This window comes from Vombatus ursinus, unplaced genomic scaffold, assembly GCF_900497805.2.
Source record: "Vombatus ursinus unplaced genomic scaffold, bare-nosed wombat genome assembly UNPS02014791.1, whole genome shotgun sequence".
NCBI classification, from domain to species: domain Eukaryota; kingdom Metazoa; phylum Chordata; class Mammalia; order Diprotodontia; family Vombatidae; genus Vombatus; species Vombatus ursinus.
In genome coordinates, this window is record NW_020954569.1 from 45481793 (window position 1) to 45506717 (window position 24925).

General features: G+C 37.1%; 1 protein-coding gene across 1 annotated transcript in view; it reads left to right on the plus strand.

Annotated features, from left to right (window-relative positions):
- The window catches only part of SLC6A3 (solute carrier family 6 member 3), a 92550-nt gene extending 81570 nt beyond the window's left edge, over positions 1-10980 (plus strand). Inside the window, 3 exon segments of the mRNA XM_027868936.1 lie at positions 1844-2011; positions 5222-5293; positions 9286-10980. Coding sequence (XP_027724737.1) covers positions 1844-2011; positions 5222-5293; positions 9286-9309 — 264 coding nt within the window. The 3' untranslated portion in view covers positions 9310-10980.
- Positions 10981-24925: the final 13945 nt, after the last annotated feature.

Below are 24925 nucleotides of genomic sequence, written 5' to 3' on the forward strand. Positions count from 1 at the left end.
ATCACAAAATTTTGAAACTACAGTCCATAGGAATACTATTTTCTATAATGACATGATTGCTGTGTGGTGGAAGGGGATAACAAATTATTGTTATTCTTCATTCACTATAATTATTTATATGGCCGATCATTTGAGATTTTCAAAAAATCAAACTTATTGAGAATGGTACACATGTGGAACAAGTCTCTCCCAGATGGTTTCTCTGACTTCAATCAGAATCACAATTGCAATTCATCTGAAAGATAATTTACACCAGATCAAAGCTGTTTGACGTGTGAAATTATAGCCCTGTTGAAAACAGTTCTTTTTCATAAATGTAATACTTAATGGGTGTAACTAGTCAAATGAACCAAGAAAAATTGTTACAATAACAACTGATGTGAAGTTCAGCTGTACCATAACCTCATCTATCCAGAACATAGCCAAGAACAAGGAAACGAGCCCAAACGGCTTTGGAGCAGCCAAAATAATTTCAAAGTCCAGGCACTAAAATTCATGCACTTTACTCCCAAGCAAGCTCCTCAGGCTCTTATTTGCCTTTGTTATCAATCTGGAAGAATTTGATACAGAACAAACAGCCACATAGTACATAGCAAAGAGCTCTGGACGAAAGATCAGAAGACCTAGATTCAAATCCCAGGCTGTCATTTCCAAGCTGTGTGACTTTTTATGAGTCACTTAACTATACTGAATGTTAATTTCTTCATCTGTTAAATGAGATTAATTATAGTTCACATAATAGAAAGAGTGCTGAACTTGGAGTCAGCAAGGACCTGGATTCAAATCCCATTTCTGATATTGGCTAGGCAACCTCAGGTCAAACACTTATTCTCTCTGAGCTTCAGTTTTATAAAATGGGGATAATATTACCTGGAGTAGCAGCTTCATAGACACTTCACACTATTCTGTGTCATCGTAAAACACATAAGAATTCCTGACTAGTTTTCCTATTCATTGATTTTTATATTTTATAAATAACTTTCTAGGAATTTGAAAAATTGATTCATGTATAGATTGCTTGAGTAAGTGGTCTTGTTAAGAAATGAATAGAAAAAGATATTTTGCTTTTAATTATTATTGATAGCTTTTGTTTTTGCTTCATCTTCATTTTTTAAATATATCTCTTCTCCTTCCTCTCTTAATGTATCTGTATCTTTTCTCTTTATCCTATCCAAAGAGTCATTCCTTATAACAGAGATTTAAAAGGAAAGGGGGGGGAAGGAAGTTCAGCAAAACTAAGTAACTCATAACCTGAATCTGACAGCATATGTAACTAACATTCCACATTCATAGTCTTCCAGCACTGCAAAGAACAGAGAATGGTGTATTTTCTCTTTTCTTCTTCAGGAACAAACCTAGTTATCAGAACCATACAGTGTTTGGTTTCATTTCTTTTTTTTTACAAAAGATATTTAATTGAAAATTTGCTTAAGGAAAAAATCTAACATGTTCTAGCAAGTAAAGTGATTTTCTCCTGCTAAATAATCAGATACTGAAGCACTGGGACATATTGGATACAGTTCTGGTCTTTGATTCAGGCAGACCAAGTTCTGATTTGTATAGCTATGTGACTATGGAAAAGTCACTTAACCTCTCTGACCTCAGTTTCCTTATCTGTACAATGGGGATATAACAATACCTGAAACACCACTTTTTCCCCAAGATTATCATGTAATTTAAGTGAGATAACATGCAAAGTACTATGTAACTTTAAAAAGTAACAGTCAGCTATTTATTATATTTTTGCAGTGTTTTGCACACAGTAGGCACCTAATAAATGCTAGTTGAATTAAATCAAATTGGTTATCTCTTAACTATTCCTCTCTCCCTCCCCTGTTTTCAGTTTGTGGTGGTCGTCAGCATTGTTACATTCAGGCCACCCAACTATGGAACGTACATCTTTCCAGACTGGGCCAATGTAGTGGGCTGGATAATTGCCACTTCTTCCATGGCGATGGTACCGATCTATGCCACCTACAAATTCTGCAGCTTACCTGGATCCTTTCGTGAGGTGTGTATTTGGTCTAGGGCATTGCCCTGGGTACTTCGGTGCATTCCAGAAGTGGCCATGGTGTGTCTTCATATCCTGGGTTTCAGTACTCCCTTTGGTCAGAAAGATAAAGAATGGAGATGATTGAACTAGTAGAAAGAGAAGGGGATGTTCGTAGAGGGGAATATGGAATGATACGTGTGTGTGTGTGTGTGTGTGTGTGTGTGTGTGTGTGTGTGTGTGTGTATAAAATGAACTTGACAGTGCTGGTATAGATAGACAGACAGTTGAATGTAGGTGGGGATGAGAGCAAAAGGGAATTGATCACCACCTCACCCGCTAGCAGATCCATTGGTATGGCACAGATTGAAACATATTTGAGAAACATTGGTCTAGAGAATTCTATATGTGCATTTTTCAACACTAACATTCTGCAACACATCTGGGACTGAAACTGGGTTCTAATCTTGGTTCTGACAGTTGCATATTCTTGGGCAAATTATTTAACTTCCCTGGACTTCAGTTCACTTGTAACCAGTTGAGCAGAATGGATCCAATTATCTCAAAGGTCTCTTTCAGCTCTAAAATTCTATGAACACATAATTCTTAGGGGACAAAACAACAACATTGAGGCCCAATATTCTCCTTAAAGGAACACGAAACCCATTTTAACATGAAGGAAAATTAGAGATTCCAAGAAATAATCCTGAGTTTTCACACTGTAATATTTCTTGGAAATTGTTAAAATTACAGTGAGCTTTGAAATAATGTTGCTCAACATCAGTTCTGACAAATGGTGGGATAGTGTCTCTAGAGGAGAGAGGGAATGGAGAAGAAGTGGGACAAGAATTGCAGTGACCCGAGGGGCCTCCTTAAAGGACCAGTGGGTTTCTTATGGGGCTTAGATATAATTTATAAAGATTAAAACTAAAATTTAGTGTCCCAAAGGTTGGTTTTTAATTACTTTGACCATCTACCTAACTGATATAGAGTTGGAAACAGCTCTGTTACTGTTTTGTGTGACTTTCATTTTCACTGAACTGATTTGAAGTTTTATTGGAAAAACAAACTGAATGGGTTAAACTGTATGTGGTGACAGAGCTGTCCAGAGCAAGGGTTTCAAATCACCAGTGCAAGGGCCAGTTCTGGTTTGTAGCAAATTTATACCAATCTATAAAACTTTTGGGGTAGCTAGGTGGCACAGTGGATAGAATATTAAGCCTGGAGTCCAGAGGACCTGAATTCAAATCTAGCCTCAGACACTTAGTAGCTGTGTGACCATGGGCAAGTCATTTAACCCTGTTTACCTCAGTTTTCTCATATGTAAAAGCTGGAGAAGGAAATGGCAAGCCACTCCAGTATCTTTTGCCAAGAAAACCCCAAATGGGGTCACAAAGAATCAGATACAACTGAACAACAAGAACAAATTTTTTATTGCTAAAGGACCTTCTTAAAACCTATTAACTCAAAAAAAGTTTCTTCCTTCTCTATGAATTCTGCTTATCCCACTTCTGCCTTACTTCTCTTCTTGGGTCCCCATACCTAATCATTGCACCCCTTCATAAATACATACACACACAATTGGAGAGACATTGTACTGAAGCTAAAATGGGGAAGGAATGAAACACCATGAAATTTAAATATTTTACCAGACCAAAGCATAATCATAGTTGGGAAACACTGATCTGGAGTGGCTAGAGTACCCTCTTAGGAATTACATTTGTCTCTTCCACATACTCTTCCCACCTTTTCTTTTCCCTACTACTATTCCCAAACAAGTAAGTATGGAAGCGGTACTGTGATGAAAGAAGAAGAAAGAGATCAATGGCTATTACTCAGTCACTCAAAAAGTATGCTGCCTTCACTTTATAAAAGGGAGAGAGATATCAAAATTGAGGAATAACACTGAAGAATTATTGATTTTAAAAGCACTTTGTGTACCCAATAGTTACCTGTCATGATTCTTCATGATTTAGATGAATGACAAGCACTGTAGCTTGGAAACCTGGGTCTGATGAAGGTCAAGTAGAAGATTACACAAAAATAAGAAGTAAAGATGTGAACTTAAGAATCTGCCACTCTTGCATCTGTTTAGCAAGAGAAGTCACTGTCAAGCTAGAAAAGTGGGGAGAGTAATTGCCTCTCCCTTAGAAGACTAAAGTTTTTGGCAAGACAGCTGTCATTTTCAAAGAACTGTATAAGGGGAAAACTGGAAAAAATCTTCACAAAGTCTGACAAATGGAAGTGTGTGCTTTGCTTTGTGATTTATCATATCTACATCCAATTTGTGGTAATGGTGATACACAAGATATTGTGCAGTGCTTTCTAGTATGCATTTCTCTCATTTTGAGCCCAGGAACCCTTAACCAGAGAAAAGCAATCATCTACGCCAGCTAGATTGTAGTAGATAGTAGATTAAGGGAGGCCCTTGGGTGGGTTCCTTTGAATTCCTCCAATAATCCATAACTCTTTCTACAAAAATCCAATTATTGGTCAATGTGATAATTGTTTTGTATGTTTTCATTCTATTTCAGGCCTATAAATTTACAGGTATTTATTTAATAGTCTTGATAATATCAGTGACAATCTCTCAGCCAAGAGGTGTTAGCATTTTTAAACAAAATACCTGGAGAAAGCTATTTAAATCAAAGTCAGGAGTCACTAGTGATAGAATTTTAGGTTAGTAAGGAATGTATTTCAGAACAGAAGTCATAAACTTTCACTACATGAACGGCTATTTATTCTGTTCTTACAAGTACTATATTATAGTAGAAAATGTTTCACTTTACCTATGAAATGAAGAAAAGCCAACATGATTTCTGATACTTGTAAAATCTTGATATAGGTTAAAAAGAAAAGTTATGGGTAGGACTAATCTTAAATATAATTAGCTGAGTTGCACAAGGAACTAGATCCATCAGCTCTGGAGTTAGAGGACCTGGGTTCAAATCTTATCACTTATCCTCTCTTGGCCCAAGCTTATCATTTATAGAACAAAGGCTTTTGACTAAATGTCTTATAAAGCCCCTTTAAGCCCTAAATCTATGGCCCTATAATCCATTAAACTGTTTCTGTGAAGCTGACAATCTACTGATTTGATCAATTCATAGATCAATAGTGATCTTTTGTTTGCTTTTTCAGAAAAGACATTGGTATAAAAATTGAGCCAATCTCAATCCAGCCCTGGATATCTTCTAATGCTTACTAGTATCTTCCATGGATTTCTTTCAGAAATTAGCTTATGCAATCACTCCTGAGAAAGAACATGGCCTGGTAGAGAATGGAGAAGTGCGTCAATTCACTGTAAGTAATCACTGCTTGGGGGAGAAGAGATTTTAACCTTGGGCAGTGGCAAAAATTTCAGTGCCTCCTAAGCCTGAGGATGTACTGACACAGACAGCAGCCTCTCCACTGACTTTCATGAAGTACTGCTGATGAAAACATCCATCGCTTGGTGGCCTACTTTCTGATGACCAACCTATCCACAGTTAGGCTGAGCCTTGGGTAACAGGTGCAAAGTCCATCACTAGACCTATACCCAATGCCTTTCCAGTTTGGTAGGACCTGCCAGAAGTTGTGTGCCTCTGAGAACCCAAGATCACCTCTAATATATCCACCATGAGGCATCAGGCTTCAGAGGGAGCTAGGATTGTATATTAAATTAATAAAAGTATATTTATGTAAGATCAAATACAGTGATAAAATTCCTAAAAATGTGTAACTAGTTATCCATAATCTCAACTGTTTGAAGTGGAATGTAATTCTCTTATACAGATAACATTCTTTAATGCTCACCTATACAAGCCACAATGTTGTATATATACTGAACATGTTAGAAGAGCAATATGTCAAATCATAGCTACAGGACATCTTTCTGGAATCACTTACACAACAAATAATAGCTGCACTAATTAGAAAGAGTAATGACCTAGCTTGCTAATTATTGAAAAACTTTCCATTCCTGTGATTGGATAAACAATTCTGGGCAGTTTAAACTCAGGAAATTTACCCTGTTATTGCCTTGACTTAAATACTCCATTTTAGCCTCTTGAGAGAAACTGCAGTGATGCATCTGAGTTAGAGGCAGCACTGGGACACATGTCACTCTGGTAGACTTTTAATATTTAAGACAGAATTGCAAACAGATACCACCCTCCTGACTTCAGAGATAGCCATTTTGGATTATACCACTATTAGTAAAAGAGCAAGAATTTTTCTCCCTTTCTATTCCCCAATTAAGGCATGAGAGGATGAACGTATATTTTATAATCTTAGATTCTACATAAAGAGAAAGATCAGCTATCCTTGTGTTTGCCATGGCTATTTATTTAAACATTTCTGTGGCCAGAGCAGGTAGGTGGTACAGTGGATGGAGCTTTAGGCCTGAATAGGAAGATCTGAGTTCAAATCCAGCCTCAAACATTCATTAACTGTGTGATCTTGGGCAAGCCATTTAACCTCAGTTTCCTCAACTGTAGAATGGGGAAAATAACCTCTTGGGGTTGTTGTAAGGATGAAATGAAATAATATTTGTAAAGCAAATGAAATCAAGTCAAATATTTGTAATATTTGTAAAGCACTTAGCACAATGCTTAACACCTAGTAGGTGCTATAGAAATGCTAGCTGTAATTATTAGCCAAAAACTGTGCGTGCACTGATTTGCTGAGGTCCTGACTACATGGTTGTTGTCAAATGGATGAGGTTCAAAATTAGACCAAACCAAGAACTGCCATAATAATAGGGTATGACATGTCATTTGAAGCCTAAATAGCTATTTGTTCAAATGCATCAATCTCAAGAAACTGAAACAGGCGAGCAGATAGTCATTATCACTGGTTTGTATGCCTGAAATTTTTTTTTATCCATAAAATTAAGATAGAGATATAGACTTTAAGCCTCTCCTGTTATCTGATTGAGGATTTAGAAATCCTTTCAAGGTCTAAATTCTAAGATCCCAGCCACACAGTAACTGACCAGCCCTGTTATTTGACTAGACAGGACAAAATTGGATCAAGAATTATTATTTGATTCTTACAGCAACCCTGTGAAATAGGAGGTTTGCATATTGATATCCTCATGCACAGATAAGGAAATTGAGGCTCAGAGAGATGATGTGCAATGCTGGTAATGAAATGTTAGAGATGGGATCCAATCCCAGGTCTCTATTTTGAATGCAAATTCAGAGTCCTGTATCTAACTCTTCATGACCTCATTTGGGGTTTTCTTGGCAAAGATATTGAAGGGGTTTGCCATTTCCTCCTCCAGCTCATTTTAGGGATGAGGAAAAAGCATTAAGTAACTTGCCCAGTGTCACACAGCTAGTAAATGTCTGAGGCCAGATTTGGACCACCTAGTTTCCTGTAGTCAGGAAGGCCTGAGTTCAAATCTGGCCTCACTTAGTAGCTATATCAACCTGGGCAAGTCATTTGATATCTGTCTCCCTCAGTTTCTCCAGCTGTAAAGTGGGAATAGTAATAGCACATATCTCTGAGGGTTGTTGTAAGGCTCACATGAGATATGTGCAAAGTGCTTCAGGAACTTTAAAATACTATGTAAATGTTAGCTATCATTATTACTATCAGCCACCTCCCGAAGATGTATGCCTTTCACTAGACTAGGGGTTCTCAAAATGTGGTCTGGGGGTCAAGTGATCCAAGGAATGCTCAGAGAATCAAGGAGCCTTGGAGGTCCTTTAGCGTAACACTCTTTTTGCAGATAAAGAAGCTGAGACCAAGAGTAGATAATCTAAGGAGAGGGGTGGGCATTGATAGGTGGCAATGGATAGAGCACCAACCCTAGAATTAAGAAGGCCTGAGTTCCAATCCAGCCTCAGACATTTTCTAGCTGTGTAAGTCTGGTCAAGTTATTTAACCCAAATTGCCACGAGAAACAAACAAAAAAAGTTAACCTAAAGTCACACAGGTAGCAAGAGGTCTATTGTCACACGTTTATAATGAGTGTCCCTATGCTTTTGTTCATGAATGAATAACTGGCGTTTCCATAATACTTATATATGTATATTTACATAATTAAAATATATGTAAAATATGTGTGTATGTACATATATTTTTTGTGTGTGTATATATATGCGTGTATGTGTGTGTGTGTGTATTTCATTTGGCTGCAATAAATAAAAGATCCCTTTTTCGTTACTTAATCCCATCAAAAACAATTCTAGTCTTTCCATTTATTTCAGCTGTGTGACCTTGGTGTTCTGGGCCAGGCTTAACCCATATCAGGATAATATTTATGAGGCACTTATATATGATAAAATGCAATTAAAAACAACTTTGCTAATTACAAGAAATTTTAAAAAATACAGCTCCTAGTTTAAAAGGATATAAAATGCTTCTCTTCTCCAGCTCCATAATCACCATGGCAACCGGCCCCACAGGTCAGGAAAGCATTTCCTCAGGCAGTAAGAGCTTTGATAAACCTTCTGACACCAATTCCCCCTTAGGCTAGGCCTTCTGTACTGTAGGCAGCCAGAAAGCCAACAGCCTCCTTGCCATCTTAAAGCAACGGCCTCCCCTGAGTTGAGGACATTGGATGAAGTTGCTGAAGAGGAAAGGGAAGATGGGGGAAAGAGGGTGGGATTGAAAGAGAAGAGTTAGAGAAGTTCCCGCCTGGCAGTGAAATCATGGATATTATCCCATCCTCTCCTGCACTCTGACCCCACAGCCGGGCCACTCTTCCTCAGTGAAGGCACCTAATACCCCACTCCGCAGAGGCACAAAACACGAAAGTCATTCCATACTTGGGAAAGGCCCTTCAACTCTTTGGACCATCATATCCTCATCTCTAGAATGAGGGATTTGAACTGGTATGCTGAAACCAGTTTCTAGCAGCAAGTCAATTGGCAAATTGGCATTTGTGAGCAAGTGTGAACATTTTTATCTTTGAAATCAGCAAATGCTATAAGCAGGGCTTGAGACTTAAGTGATAAAGAAAATATTAATCAGGCAGATTAAACTTAAAAGAGTATAGTAGGTCCTTTTCTTTTTCCTGGAGAATTAGTTGTTAAAAATTTACCAACACTCTCCCTGACTAGGTCCCTTCCTGTTTTAATGTTCTATGATTTTATGATGAGTTTTCTTTTGCAATTGACAAATAGGAGCAGAAATAGAGGAAGTGAATGGAAGAGGGCTAAGTGACCCACTGAGTGCTTAGTCTTGTTGCAATAGTTTATAGACTGAAAAAGATTGAGAACTATTGGCATCAACTACTTCCATCCACTCATCAGAGTCCCTATGTAAAGCACTGTTCAATTTCAATCCATTTTCTCTTTTTCCAGCTCCGCCATTGGCTAATGGTGTAGAATGATGTGAAGAAAGAAGAAATGTGAAGATTAGCCTAAGGAGAAGAACCAAAACATGAACTGATGGAGAAAGGAAGCCTATTTTTATTATGTAACCTCTTCTTTACTGCAAAGAAGAAAAAAAGAAAAAAACTTTTCTCTTCTGACTGTTTACACAGTGTCTGCACCAAGGGATAAGTTGTTGTCATTGTCCTGTGCTGGTTAAATATAGCATACAATTAGTGTGGTGAGTTCTTTGGTTCAAATGCTCAGTCACTTCTAGGAGGAAAGAGTAAATCACTTCATGCTATTCATGCACAGCCCTTCCCCCAAATCACACTTAAGGTCACAGGAACATAACCTGCAGCATCTTGTTTATGTTTTCGTGGTGAATTTGGAGAGAAAGGAATGTCCTAGTCAGTAGCTATCAGGAGTATTTGAGTGTCTGTTATCAACTTCCTAGATGATTTCTGCTCACCTATAGAAACCAACTATTCCATTTTGCTTAATTGTAGAGAATGTGAAACAAAAAAAAATAATCCTTGATTTTAGAGCACTTTAAAAATCTCTAGTTCAAAGTTAAGGCTACAAAAAATAAGAATTATGGTTGTGTGTAACATAACAGTGGAATGTTTAGGAAACCATCAAGGTCAAACATATGCTACGTATGATCAGGGATAAAAATTTATTTTCATTTAGTTGAGAGAAAAAGATAAGTTGAATTAGCTTTATGCAACTTTATATCTGGTAGGTTGAGGAAGCCAGAGCAATCCAATATGACTTGTCTCTGAACTGAGTGGACAGAGCAGTAAGTCATATTTACTGAGCATCCTCATGGATACAGCAAGAGTTTCTGGACCAGATGGGGCATGCAGTTGACAAATCCAGCTACAGCTGTGTGAATCTCACAGCTATGCATCATCATAGGGACGTCTAATTATGAAGTGGCCAGCCAGTCTATGCCCAGTTTTATAATATAGCAAGAAACATGTTCTAGAATGTTAACTGCTCACATAACGTGTGTCTCAATTTCCCAACCACAACCTCTCCTGAGACTTGGGGTTCCATTTTTGATTGATTCATTCCTCGAATGTCTGTTTTTGTAACAGTACTGTTACCATGCCACAGGCTTTAATTTGCTGATGGAATGAGACAAAATCTTGAAATGCCACATAAGTACACTTCACCTTTTGAGTGTATTGATTGAAAAGTATTGTGTTGTAATAGTTCAGCTTGATTGGTGGAGCCTGTCTGAAATTATGACTTTGTTATCTTTCAGAGATGAAGTAAAAATCGTTAGTTGACACTGAATGCCAAGATCCTACCAAGAAACACAGAATAGCACAACTCATATCTTAGAGTTAATCTGCCAACAGTTTATGCCTGACAGCTTAGAAGTACATTTTTGTCCTCTATTGCTTGAGCAGTAATTTAGCTTGAATATTTTCTATACTTGGTTTTATCATGGTTGAGTTAACCAACCCTAGACTCATCCACATTGGAGAGTCAGGACAGGTTGTAGGGAAAACTAAAAGGACAACCAGGAGACTGGGAGATGCCTTATAATCTAGCCATGCACAACAAAGCCAGAGCCCATATAATTCATGTTGCTCTAAACCAGGAGTTCTTAACCTTTTTTGTGTCATAGATCCCTCTGGTAGTCTGGTGAAACCTATAGACCCCCTTCTTAGAATGTTTTTAAATGCACGCAATAAAATACACAGGATTACAAAGGAATTCAATTATACCGAAATACAGTTATCAAAAAATTCTCAAGTTAATGGAACCACGTTAAGAACCTCTATTGTCTAGTCACAATTCACATCACAGAACATCACATCATGTCACAGATCCACATATGAAAACTGGATTCTAAGATCTGAAAGAAAAAAAGTTGACAGAGGACAACAATGACTCTGAAAGAGCAATACATTCATACATTATAACTATATAAAAACAAGCAATCCTAAAACACACCCAAAATATGGGATACCATAGAGTATTTGTATTGAGTCAAAAGACATGGATTCTGGTTCATGCTATATCTCTTGCTATTCTGTGAACTTTTAATAAGTTATAACCAGAGTCTCACCCATATAACAAAGGGTAAGTACTTCTCAGAGTTGTGAGAACCAAATAACTTACTTGCATACCCATTATTCATTGATTTGTGAGTAGTGCTGGATTCTAACACAATGTTAAATGTAGAACGCGCTACCTTGTAACTAGTAATGAAAAGAACCCTTTGTATTAAAAATACTTCATCCTGGTGCTGCACTGAAAGAAAGAAAGAAAGAAAGAAAAGGAAAGGAACAAAGGAAGGAAAGAAGAAGGGAGGGAGGGAAGGAAGGAAGAACCTCTATTCTAGACTAAACAGCTTTAACTTAAGGCTAAAGGTAATAATTATTAATTTTATTTCTTTTAAATATACACACTAGGCAACAATGTTCATTTTACTGTTAGGAGAATGTTTTTAGAAATCATACTAAATAGGCAGAAATACTATGTAATGTATTTGGTGGGTCTAAAAGTTTAGCACTTATTATGGCTGCTTCCAATCCTTATTTACTTAAGTATTCCTAACAAGAATATCTCATCATAGAAATTTTTCAAGAATTGTTGGGCATCATATGTGACATTTTCCATGGAAGGAATACATGTGTCGTTATTCTAAGCACATGCTGAAAGCTTTTGAGTCTGTACTGTTTCTATGAGGACTTGAACAATAGCTGTTGAAAATCGAGGTGCTGTTAATGAATGTGGAAAAATACCAATGACTTTTTTAAAGCAACTTCTAGTTATGTCTTACCTGTGGATTTCTGAACCCATGAGTCTATTTCTCAGCTGTCTAATGCATGTGGAAGATGAAGTCTGACCAATGCCTGTAGAACTTTGTGTGACATCATACTTTGTTGTCTACAACTTTGTTTTGTGCTTGTGGTAGAGGGGAATCCATTTTAAGTTGATAGTTTCTGTGTACTTTATGTAGAAAACTTGATGTCATAAATGTTGGTTCACATTTCACTACTCAATAAATATCTTGTATGGGTCACTACTAACAATAAAATCCTAAATTGGAAAAACTGCCTTAGGAAAATGGGTACTATTTGTTTCAGTTGATTCAAATTTTTGTTGTTTCTCTTATGCCTAAAAATTCTCACTTAAGTTCAGTTAACCAGGGCTTTTAGTAAACCATGAGGCCTTTGATACTATCATATAACTAAAGATAGGCTACACCTGAATATGGGACATTCCACTAAAATGAGATCTCTTTGAAAAGAAGGAAAGCTTAAATAAGGAAAATGCATGGCAGCAGAGGGAGGAAGTCAGTGTCAGTGAGGAAGGAGCAAGGAAGTATGTTTCTTCCTGACCCAGTGCACCCATGGAAGAGATTCATTTAGGAGAGCTGAAGGAGTATGAAAAGAAAAAGGTCTAAAGTGAAGGGAAATTTGTTAACTTTAGAATGAAGACGGGTGGGTGGGTGTGAAGAAAGGGTAAAGTAAGCAGACCCAAGAATATAATATACACAATAACCACAACAATGTAAATGGGAAAAAAAATACATTCTGAAAAATTAAAAGTGAATGTAACAAAATTACAAAGATCTAGTAGGTTTCGGTTGAAGAGATATGAGAGAACAGCCCCAGTGCATCCCTTTGTGGAGGTGGGAGGTCCACAGGTGTTACACATTGTACAGGTTTGCAGACTTTTTCAATGTATTGATCAGTTGTGCTGACTTTTTTTCCTTTCTAAAAAATTTTTAAAAAGATTTGTTATATGGGATGACCCTCTGGGAGGGGGTGGGGGAGAAATACTCAGAATAACTATGGTGAAGTAAGGAAAAGAAGTCAGTTAAAAACTTATTTTAAAAGTTTTTTAAAAGCATGGGAAAATGAATAGGGAGAGGCTGGAAGGACATAGATTGAAGAAGGCACAATGGAAGAAGGCGGAGCAAGATAGTATTTAAAGAGAGGTAAAGGAGAGGTGAGGCAGATACGTGGTTCAGTGGAGTCAGGAAGACCTTAGTTCAAATCCAACCTCAGACACTTACTAGCTGTGTAACCCTGAGCAAATCACCTAAATTCAGTTTACCTTAATCCACTGGAGAAGGAAATGGCAAACCACTCCAGTATTTTTGTCAAGAAAACTCCACAGATAGTATTGATGTGCTATGGTCCACAGGATCACGAAGAGTCAGACATCACTGAACAACAACAACAAAAGCAGAAGTAAAATAGAAATAATGGAAGACATTGGTAGAAGGGGAACAGCATGGGGAGGATGTACCTCAGCAGCTAGAAAATGAATCCAAGGAATTAGAAGAGCAGGAGGTGTAAAATTGCTAACCGAAGGAGAAGTATCATTTGACTGGATCTTCTACCCACATGTAAATCGGTACTGGTGGAAGTACATTTCCCCTAAACAGAAACACTCGCCTTTGCACAGGTACTGGGACTAGAAGGACATGTAGGTAAGCAGATGATGCCCACCTTCTCCCCTCACAGCCTGCTTGGACCTCTGTGTCATTATCAGAAAGCATTCCTAGCTTCCAGTGCCTGCTCCAGTTTTACCTCAAGTCAGTGTAGGGTTTAAAAATTCAAATGTCATTGTCATACAGTATTTCATAAATTAATTCAAATTGACTCGCCTTATCCCCATCCCATTAAGACTCTTGTCACCTTCCCAACTTCAAGTGACCCAAAAAATATACACTCACTAGAGGTAGTATGTATATAGAGTAATTAATGGTGTGGGAAATGTAAACAATACAATGTTAAAACTCCCCAATGCTATGCTGCTCCAGAAAATGTCTCAGATCTCTGCCTCACTTCCATCCAGGTAATAGCTCTCCTACAGAGGCCATTTGTGGAATAGTTTTATCAGGCATCCTCCTGATCTCACAATCATAAAGAAAAGAAAAGGATAGCCTTCCCTAACCCCCAGTGGCTGGCCCTGCTGTGACTGTTCTACATGGCAGCCATTCACCAGCTGATTGGTCAATAAATGTCCTCTGCTCCCAGTGGTTACCAGAGCATCTCTCTAATGTCTCCAACATCTCTTTGAGAAGTCCCATGGTTCCTGGATCTTTAACAACTCTAACAGTAATCTTTCTTCCCATGATACATGTTAAGTTGGTTAACATCATTTGGAGTGATGAGAGAGAGAGAGAGAGAGAGAGAGAGAGAGAGAGAGAGATAAATGGATGGATAGATGGGTGGATGAATGGGTGGACAGATGGACAGATAGAGTTTGAGTTCAACCACCTCATTTTACAGATGAGGAAACAGACACAAAGACACAAAGACATTGTCCAGGATAACACAGCTAGTAAATGTCAGAGAATTTGAACCCAGATAATCCTGACTCCAAGTCTATTGTCCTATCTACTGGCTCTCGATATCACTGATTAGAACAGAAGTTCTTAACTTGGGAGTGCAGGAGGTCTGTGGCTACATCTCAGGGGGTAAATATTAATGGGGGAAAATATACACATATATACACATACATGTATCTCTATATCTTTATTTTTGCTAACCTCTAATTGAAATTTATATTTCCTTCAATTATTTGAAAACATATATAGTCTTCATCAGATTGTCCAAAGGGACCATGGCACACAGACACACACAGACACACACAGATACACACAGACACACAGACACGCACATACACACGACTAAGAATTCTTGTACTAGAGTTTTCTTCTTGTGTTGAAACAGCAAATAGAAAAAGGTAAAGGAGAAAGTGTCTGTCAGGACCTTAGGAGCCTGCCTGGGTGCTGTCAGTACAGTATCATGGAAGGAGAAATGAAAGCCAGCATGTATTCTGGCTATACCTTTAGCCAGAAAACAGGTTCTGAGCATCCTCAGTGGGTGTACATTTAAGCAGTAACCTAAGAAAGGATAGAGAGGTGCAAAATGAATGAATGTGTAGATGAAAGCTTGACCCCGGAGAGGTAAACTGCAGGAATACCCTGACAAGTGAAGGTATTAAGGGTGAGGACAGAAGCTGGGAAGCACCAGGGCCCCAGAATGACTGTAGAACTGTTCTTTATGTGCTATTGTGGTACTTGCTTAAAGGGGAGAGTTTGTGATTTAATTGCTTGTCCCTCCTTTTCCCCTACCTCCTCCCCAATCAACCCCCACTACAGCACATACCAGGATGGGGCAAGTTTTCATCTTGGACAACTATTCTGAATCATGAGTAGCTAAACTTGTTCCTGCTTCCACCAGTGACCAGGGAGTTGCTGGGCAAACTATCAATTTGTCTGTGGCCTCCAGCATTCCTCCAATCAGCAGCAGACCAGTCAGTTAAACACCATTGGAAGCTGTCATTGGCTGGAGTGACAGATAGCTTTGCCATCCAGTGACAGAGAGAAAAGAGGGAGAAGAAATGCCATTTACAGGCCCTAGTCCTGTATCACCAACTGCCTATTAGACATTTCTAACTAGACGACCAGTGGGCATTTCAAATTCACCATCTCCAAAACAGACCTCATATCTTTGTGAGACATCTTTTTTCACCTATGAATTAAATTAAAACCAAATCTTAAAATAAATTAAACGGTACCAGGCTGTTGATGAATCACTGTATCACAATGTGTTAAAGATATTTTAAAAGTATATGCATAACTAAAAATACTATTATTCATAATAATATTAGTAAAAATGTTCTGTACCATTCATAAATATTATTTTAAAACATTTCATCTTTAGTTCATCATTTTTAGATTCCCTTTTTATATCTTGATAGACATTTATCAGTATAATAGTATGTGTAAATAATTTATAAATAAGTAAATAAACACATTGGAGGGTGTTTAAAAAGGGTTTTTTTATTGATAGGGGTGTATAACCAAATATAAGTTGAGACCACTGATATTAAAAAAAAATAAATTCTTCACCTCCTCCTTCAGGAGTTTTTTCTCTCCGATAATTACTTTGCTTCTCAAACTTCTATGTAATATTTATTGATGTTGAATTGCTTATTTTGTTCTTTGAATTGCCTTAACTGCTTGTATTCTTTTAATCTTTTGTCTTTTGATATCAATTGTTGATTGAGGGATAGAGATCAAAACTGTGGTTTCATTTGCATAGGGAATTTCCCAGGTGACAGTACTTCTTATACCAATGATGATTAAGATTATTAATAATAATTTCTGGTATTCTTTTGTTTTCAGGATTCTTAAATAATAATAATAACTATTATTATTACCATCATTGTTACTGTTGTTCACTGGAAAGGTTCAGATAGAGGCTGAATATCTACCTGTCAAGGATGTTGTAACAGGATCTTCTACATTGCCAGGGAAGTTATGAGATCAGAGGATTTAGAGATATTAAATATCTATTCCAAACCCTTAGTTTTAGAGGACGAAATTGAGGCCCAGAGACTCACCCTAGTCACTGAGGTAGAGAGCAGCAAAATTGGAACTCACAAGTCCTCAATGTCAATCCTGTTTCCTATGTCCCTTTTACATGCGTGTAATTCTAATCCAAACCTACAATGTCTTCTCTTGCTAGGCAAAGAAATGGCACATCTGGTATTTGCTCTCCAAAAGAGGGATATTTCAGATAAATGAAACATGTTAATTTTATACTGGCCAAGGAATTATGCTTCTTTTCATATTTAACACAGTGAACAAATAAGCATGCAATGAATGCAGGAAGTATTTTGCCCATTTATCATCTTTCATACTATTTGAAGAGTAGGCTTTAGTCTTAATGTCCACATTGCATTTTAACATAGAATTTTATGCCCTTTAGGAGTCTGACCTTTAGACTTAAAATCTAATAGGAAAAAATCAAGCAAAGTCTTATAATACTTCCTGAAGGAAAATCCATCTTAATAATTGTTTGATGTCAATGGAATAAGTAATTTAAAGGGTAAGTGTGCTCATTTGATACTTATTTCCCATTTTATTGATTTAAAAATTCTAATTTAACTCCACCCATATTTGTATAAAGAGCCCACAGGTGTTCTAGTAAAGGCCATGAACCACAAGTTCATTCTCACCAACTGATAAAAAAAAAAAAGGTTAAGATGCCAAGGAGTGTATGGCACCATGGAAGAGAGGGTTGCACACTTCTGCTGTGACTGAATGCTACCTTGGAAGGAGAAGTTGTGGAAAAACAAACCACCTTGCTTATTTCCTCTGACCTGACCTCCATGCCCTTGAAACTACTGAGACAAACTCCAGTCCTGTCAAGCCCTCTCTGGACTAGTTAGTCCAGAAACCTTTGGCATACCCCAGAAGAGGCTTCACTTTACTTTCTCAGCTTAGGACTCAGACCAGGTTCTCATTTCCTCATATCTCTTTGCTTTTCGGTGTAAAGGGGATATTTAAATACTTTGCTAAGACTTTGATATTTCTATATAGCTTGGTTTTCCCTTTCTTCCTAAAATGCTAAATGCCTTAGGATGTGAATTTAGATTGAATGGTTTCACAGGCATGACACAAGCTATGTGATTGTTTTTGTTTTTCAATTTTTTAAGCTATGTAATTTGTATGTGGAGGTGTGGAAAGCCAAAAGAGAAAAATTGGCACCCTTACCAGTTATCCCCCATGGGTTAGAAGTGTGACAGTCCATGTATATTTGAACACTGTCTCTTTTCAATAAAACTACTACAGGTTAGGCAGGTGCACAAGCCACAACAGTGTTACAATTTTTAGATCTTAGAGCCATATATAGGGCCATGGAGCCAGTCATCCTATTGTCTTATTTGCCCTTGAAATTATAGCAAAGAGGATTACCTAAAGTTTCTATAATAATTATAATTCATGTGTGATAGCCTGTTATGAATTAACAGCTGGATCCCATTATTGTTTTACTGGAATACAGGAGGTTTATAAAAAAAAACAAAACACTCTTTTTCCAGGCTGTGTCTGTCTTGTAACTTGTGAGATTGAAGAGATTGAAAATAGACTCCAACCAGAAAGGAGGGTTGTAACTGACAAGTGATTGGAATGTCACATTTTATGAACAGTTAATGCTTCTTGATTTTTTTTGTATTCTAATTAAAATGTTTAGTTATAAATTTGAGACTTAGTGACTTGTGAACAATCTCAAGGATCTAAGAGGAAGTCCCAGAGAGATTTGTACATATGAGCAAATGAAATTGAGTTTGGGAGTAATAGGACCTGCACCCTTATTGCATTTGGTACCCAGAACTGAATACAAGACTCTGCTTCAAGAGCATCCCTTGACCTCTTATAATCAAGGGTATAATTATTCACTGTGGACCTGAAGTCAGAAGATCTGTGAACGTGTGTGTGTGTGTGTGTGTGTGTGTGTAAAACAGGAAAATATACATACATGCACACACAAACACACTTTTCTCTAGGATGGGAAGAAAGAAAGAAAGAATTAAAAATATGCAAAGAAGTTTTAAGGAGTAAAGGAAGGGACGTATGAGGGGTCAGCTGGAATGACTTTAATCTGTATGAAGGGGGAGAATTGACCTTCAGTTGTAAGTATGTGCTGAGAAGAAATAGGAGCTGCTATTGGAAGATTAAAGAGAGAGGAGAAGGTTTAGAAAAGTTGCTATGGGCAATGACCGAGAGAAACAATAAGGTAAAGTAATAATTAATAGTTTGAAAACTTCCTTCCTTAAGTTCCTTTTATGGAAGGTTGTTTGTTATAGAGATGAAAGATTCAATGGAATGGAAAATTATTTTCTTTTTGTATTAAATTCCTAAAGCTATGCTTAGTCATAACTATCAAGAGACTGGAAGATTATATATTTTGGGATATTTATACTATGTTTCAGATCTATAAAAATAGTTACTTTAATATGCACACTGTGGCTGGGCATAGTCGCTAATACATTTTTGCTACGATTTAAATCTCACAATACAGTTGGCTTTAACAAGTGATTCATACCATTTCATCAGAAATTTGGGGCAACAATCTTACACAATTCAAATTCTGGATGAGTAATACATACATACATACATACATACATACATACATAAATTTGTGGAATGATACAGTATAGTATAGTGGCATTGGAGTCAAGAAGACATGGGTTCAAGTCCTGACTCTGATACATAATAGTTGTATGACCCAAGGGCAAATCACTTTACCTCTCAGTCACTTAACCTTGACAACTCCCTAAGACTGCAAGTTAAGGATGAATTGTTGATCTACAATAACAATCCCACAACTCCCCACATCAGTAAAATGCCCACAGGTCTAGCCCAAATACAAACAGCTAGAGAGTCACATACATACATATATACACACATACATACATGCATACATACATACATGTATGTATGCATACATATACAAATAAATAAATAAGTAGAAGAATAAATCTATAGATGATGGACAAGAGGAATGTATATTTAAGTATTTTTAAACCTTTTGAAATTTCTAAAACTTGAGAAACTTAATCTAGAAGTATATAAATTACATCTTTTTAAATGGTAAAATAGCATAAATTTTGCACTTTCCCCATAATAATAATCTAGGTGATAGCTTTTATCTAGCTATGCTCTGATATGACAAAGCATTCACTTCAATAATACTTAGAGGCACTGCCTCTAATAATTAATCTCGACTTTGTATACTTTTTTCTTTTGCCCGAATGTGGCAGGACACAGTGAATTTCTCCACATTCAGGTGGAAATGATTATCTGATTTTTCTGGAAGTGGGCATGCCTTTGTAAAGAGCATTTTGATAACATTGAAGAGTAAATATAATGCTTCACTAGGGGAAAATCATTGTCTCCCTATTCCAGAAGAAAGATTAGAAGATTAGAACACACACACACACACATACACAGCCACCTACTGTTTTTCCTGATGGATGAGTCATTAAATGAAATATATCCAATCCAACCAAACTATGGTTTGTACATGAAAAAATAAAAACTGAACCCAGCACAAAACCAGGGCCAGAGTCAGTAATCAAATTACATGATCAATACAAAGTCTCTTTCAATGGCCAGAACACTGGATTTTTTTGTTTTGATGATTTGATTTTCTTCTCTTTAAAAAAAAAAAAACAAATTAATTAAAGTTTCACCAATTTTGTTAGTCTTTTCAAAGACCACTTTTTAGTTTTATTTATCAATTTTAGAGTCTTTTTGTTTTCTACTTTATATCACTGGTCATTTCTAAATGTCCTTATTTAGATTTTATTAAGTTTTTTATTCTCTAATTATTAAAAATTATACACTCAGCTCATAAATTCTCTTTTTTTAATTTGTTAAAGTATGTTTTCAGAGACCTAATTTTTCCTCTTAGAATCAGCTGTATTTCAGAAATTTTGATATGTTGTCTCATCATTATTGTTCTCTTTCATAAACTGGCTCATTGTTTCTATGATTTGTTCTTTGATCCATGTGTTATTCAGGATGTTATTAAATCTCCATTTAGATTTGTAACTTTTGTTTGTGTTTCCTGAATTAGCTAAAATTGGTATTATGTTATAGTCTGAAAGGGATCTGCTTAATATTTTTGCCTTATTATATTTACTTATAATTTCTCTACTATATAATCTGGTTTTGTAAAGATATTATGTGATGTTGAGATATTTATTCTTTATTATTTCCACCCTCCCCCCCAAAAAAGTCATATCTTTTGGATTGAACTTCTCTAATAGTCTGTTCAGTTCTGTATTTTCCTCTCTGTTTATCTCTCTGCTAGATTTATCTAGCTCTAAGGGGAAAAGATTCAAGACTTTTGCAAGTATTATTTCTATATTTGTCTTTTTGTAATTCAGTTCATTTTTATTTTATGAGTTCAGATGCTTTGCACATACATGTGCTTTTGCACATACATTTGATACTGTTATTTCATTGCCTGTAGTGTCTTTAAGCATATTGTAGTTTCCCCATTCATCTCTCTTGAATATGGTGAATTTCTATTTCGCTTTCTGATAGTATGATTGCAACTCCTGCTATTTTAAATCACCTGATGAATAGTGAATCTTATTTCAGCCTATCATTTTCATTCTGTATGTATTTTTTAGATGTTTCTTACTTGTGATAAACTGTTTGGTTTTGTTTCTTTATTCATTCTGCCAATTTTAATTTTTTTTTTAAATTAACTCATTTACACATAAGGTTTCAATTTTCACTTTGTGTTTTCCTCTATTTGTTTCTTTTCTGGTTTTTATCCCCATCCCTCTTCATAAAAGATTGAAATCTAAATGGAAATCTAATGATGACATCCTGAATAAAGAGTAGGTCATAGAACAAATCATAGGAACAATTAGCAAATATGGGAACAATGATAAGACAACATATAAAAAAAATCTGGAATATAGCTAAACCAGTTGTCAGAGGAAAAAAGTATACCTCAGAAGATATGCATTAATATTCTTTAAGTCAGCATATTATTCTGGCAATTCATTTTGCTTATATTACTGTGATATTAATCTACTTCCATAGGTTTTTCCCCACTCCCTCCACCACTGCTTCCACTTATCTGCTCTCTACCAAGTTAATTGAATTTACTTCATTCCTCTTCCTTTCATTTTATTTGTCTCTCTTCTTTGTCCCTTTCCTTTTCCTACCCAGATAAACATGTTATACAAAACCATCCCATTCTTTTATGGCACTCTTTTCCAAGAGACTTTCATTTACTTTGTCCTCCTCTTCCCTGTTTCCCTCCCCTTCTAGGCTATTTGGATTTCTAGTCTACTCTTTATCCCTTTCCTTGTCCCTTCTTCATTCTTTTTATATCCTTCATGAAGACAATGCTTCTGTAGTGCCAAACTTGAACTTCCTGCTCTATCCCACTTCTATATGATTTCATTTGTAGATCTCCCCTCATGTTTGCTTTTCTCTTTTGATTTTTTTTGTTTTGGCTGGGCCCTCCTCCTTCTGTGCTTCACTCTTAGAAATATCGATCCTTAAAGGAAGCAATGTCGTGGTGGGAGTCGCTTTCTGCCGTGAGTCATGAGGTCTAGCTCTACTCTACTTCCACCATCACTTATTTTTCCTAAGCAAGAGTACTAAAGCCAGATCCAACCAGCTCCAAAGAGCTAATTGTTAAAACTTCAGTATGAGTATTTACGCCTCTGAAATATGCAAACTGCAAACCAGAGTTTGATTTATTGTTTTGCTGGTTTTCTATTTGTTAATAAAAGAAGCTGTTAATAACACAGATCACACTTAAAAGTGTGTCATGTGCATATTTTTTTTTTTGACTAGGCAGTAGGGTTAAGTGACTTGCCCAGGGTCACACAGCTAGAAAGTGTCAAAGGCAGGATTGAACTCAGGTCCTCCTGACTCCAGGGCAGGAGCTCTCTATCCTCTGCACCACCTAGTTGCCCCAATATTTTTTTTTTCAGAGAGATGATTGTTAAACATTTACCAGCATACTCCTGTTCCAAAGGTTCTCCTATTTCTGGTTCTATGTTCACTTACTATGCAGGCTGCCCCCTGAGGAAATATATATCACTTCTCATGTGTTGTTATCGAGTCCTAGGAGACACAACTCTTGTTCAGAAAGGTAGTCAGGGGGCAACTGGGTGGCGCAGTGGATAGAGCACCAGCCCTGGATTCAGGAGGAACCGAGTTCAAATCCAGCCTCAGACACATAACACTTACTAGCTGTGTGACCCTGGGCAAGTCACTTAACCCCCATTGCCCAACCAAAAACAAAAAAAAAAGAAAAAAAAAACAGAAAGGGTAGTCAGAACTTCATTTTCAGTTGAATAAACAGATGTCTAGAAAGCAAAATTACCTTGATATGTGAGATCACATATCAAGTTTGTGGCAGTAGGACTAGAACCCAGGTTTCCTAACTTTCAGTCAACTCTAGGACCATTGTTACTAAAACAATTCTGTCTCTTCTGAGAGCAGAATAGGAAAAATGGGTGGAACCATATTTTTACCCTGTTTTAGGATATGGAATAAGCTGCCCATGAAAAAGTATTTACCATTATTGCAGATATTCAAACAGAGGTTAAGACAAGCATTTGTCAGATAAGTTACAGAGAAGATTCATGCTTTAACTAAGTATTAGACTAGATGGCCTCTGAAATCCAATTCTGGGGTTTTGTGATTCTGTAAATTTCATGATCCACCCAGAGATAAAACCAGCCCTGTTTCATGGTGCACTAATTAAAGAATATAGGAGAGTGACTTTCCCATTTCCCCCTTAGGGCCACTAAATTTTGTTTGTTTGTTTGATATAAACCTATGATTTCCTTAAAGTGGTGAACTCCCATTATGGAAATTCCCTCCATCAATGCAAATTAGCAACTCACCTGTAACTCAAAGTTAGAGAGTTGTCAAGGACGCTGAGAGGTAAATTACAAGAGTGGCTTCCCCAGATTAAGACAGCCAGAATGTGTCAGAGCCATGCCTTGAACCTAGGACCTCCTAACTTTAGGATAGACCCTCTGTCTACTGCTCCATGCTGCCTCTCTAGATGTCCTTATCTGACTTCCATAGGTTGGAGTAAGGTGGGGTGAAATGAGGAAAATTCAGTTAAACATTTTTTAAAATCTTTTTCCTTCTGCAGGCTCCCTGAGCTACCTGGCTCCCTTTTAGTGAAGAGAAAAAGAAGGTTTTAGAGTGACACAGCTAGTGACTTCCTTTCACTGTAGAATCCAACAGGTATTCTCTAAACAACTCTTCCACACCTGTGGATGTTTGCTACTTTACTCTGAAACTGGGCTTCAGAACGATGTTCCTCTTAAAAATGCTCATTAAAGGAGCACATCTAAGATCCTGGGCTGGAAATTCGGATATCATCAATACAGAAAACATTCACTTTTGTCAGCTCTTCCAGCAGGCCTTTAACACGTGGGCTTGTGCCTCAGCTACAGCACTAGCATTGGCAGGATATTAACCCCAAATAGATGATTCTCTGGGCAATTTCATCTACAGCCAAGGCTACAAATCAAACACTATCCATTTAAATGCAGGTTGGCTTCCTTTCAATTAATTCTGACATTAGTGACAGAAGGTTTTAGCAAATCAGTGGGATTTCAGAACTGAGACTAGGACAGGTTATAGCTTTAGGATAGTCACCTCCCATGACCTCCAGGTCATCCCTGTGCTCTCCCTTGCAGTAGTGTGACTGTGTGTGAGTGTGCTGGACCCCTTATTCAATTGTTACTATGCCCCAACACAAAGCAACAATGCCCCTGGAGCACAAGGAAGCTGTTACAGGAAGGCAGCTTTGCATAGTGGAAAGGGCGCTAGATTTGGGCTTAGGACACCTGGGATCAAATCCCAGCTCTGACACTTACTAGCTGTGTGACCACGAGGAAGTCAATTAACCTCTTCTGAGTCTCAGTTTCCTTATCTCTAAAATGGGGATAATGAGATTTACAATCTACTTCACAAAGGTCCTTATGAAGAAAGGTATTTATAACCATTATGAGCATTATAAACAACTATCCATGAATAACAACTTTTGTTTTTGTTAGTAGAATGCCTCTGCACACAGTCACTAGATAAAACAGTACTATCCGCTGAGAATAAAGGAATTGAAATGAGGAGAGAGAGATGGAGTTTGCCACAGTGAAGACAGCAGTTGCTTTGTGGTTAATGATTTTCATGCTAACAAAAAGGCTGTGGTTCAGTTTCCTGATAGAGACTTTGTGTCTTCACTTTAATAGACCCATAGCGAAAGCATTTTTTTGCTGACAACCTCACAGGCTTTTT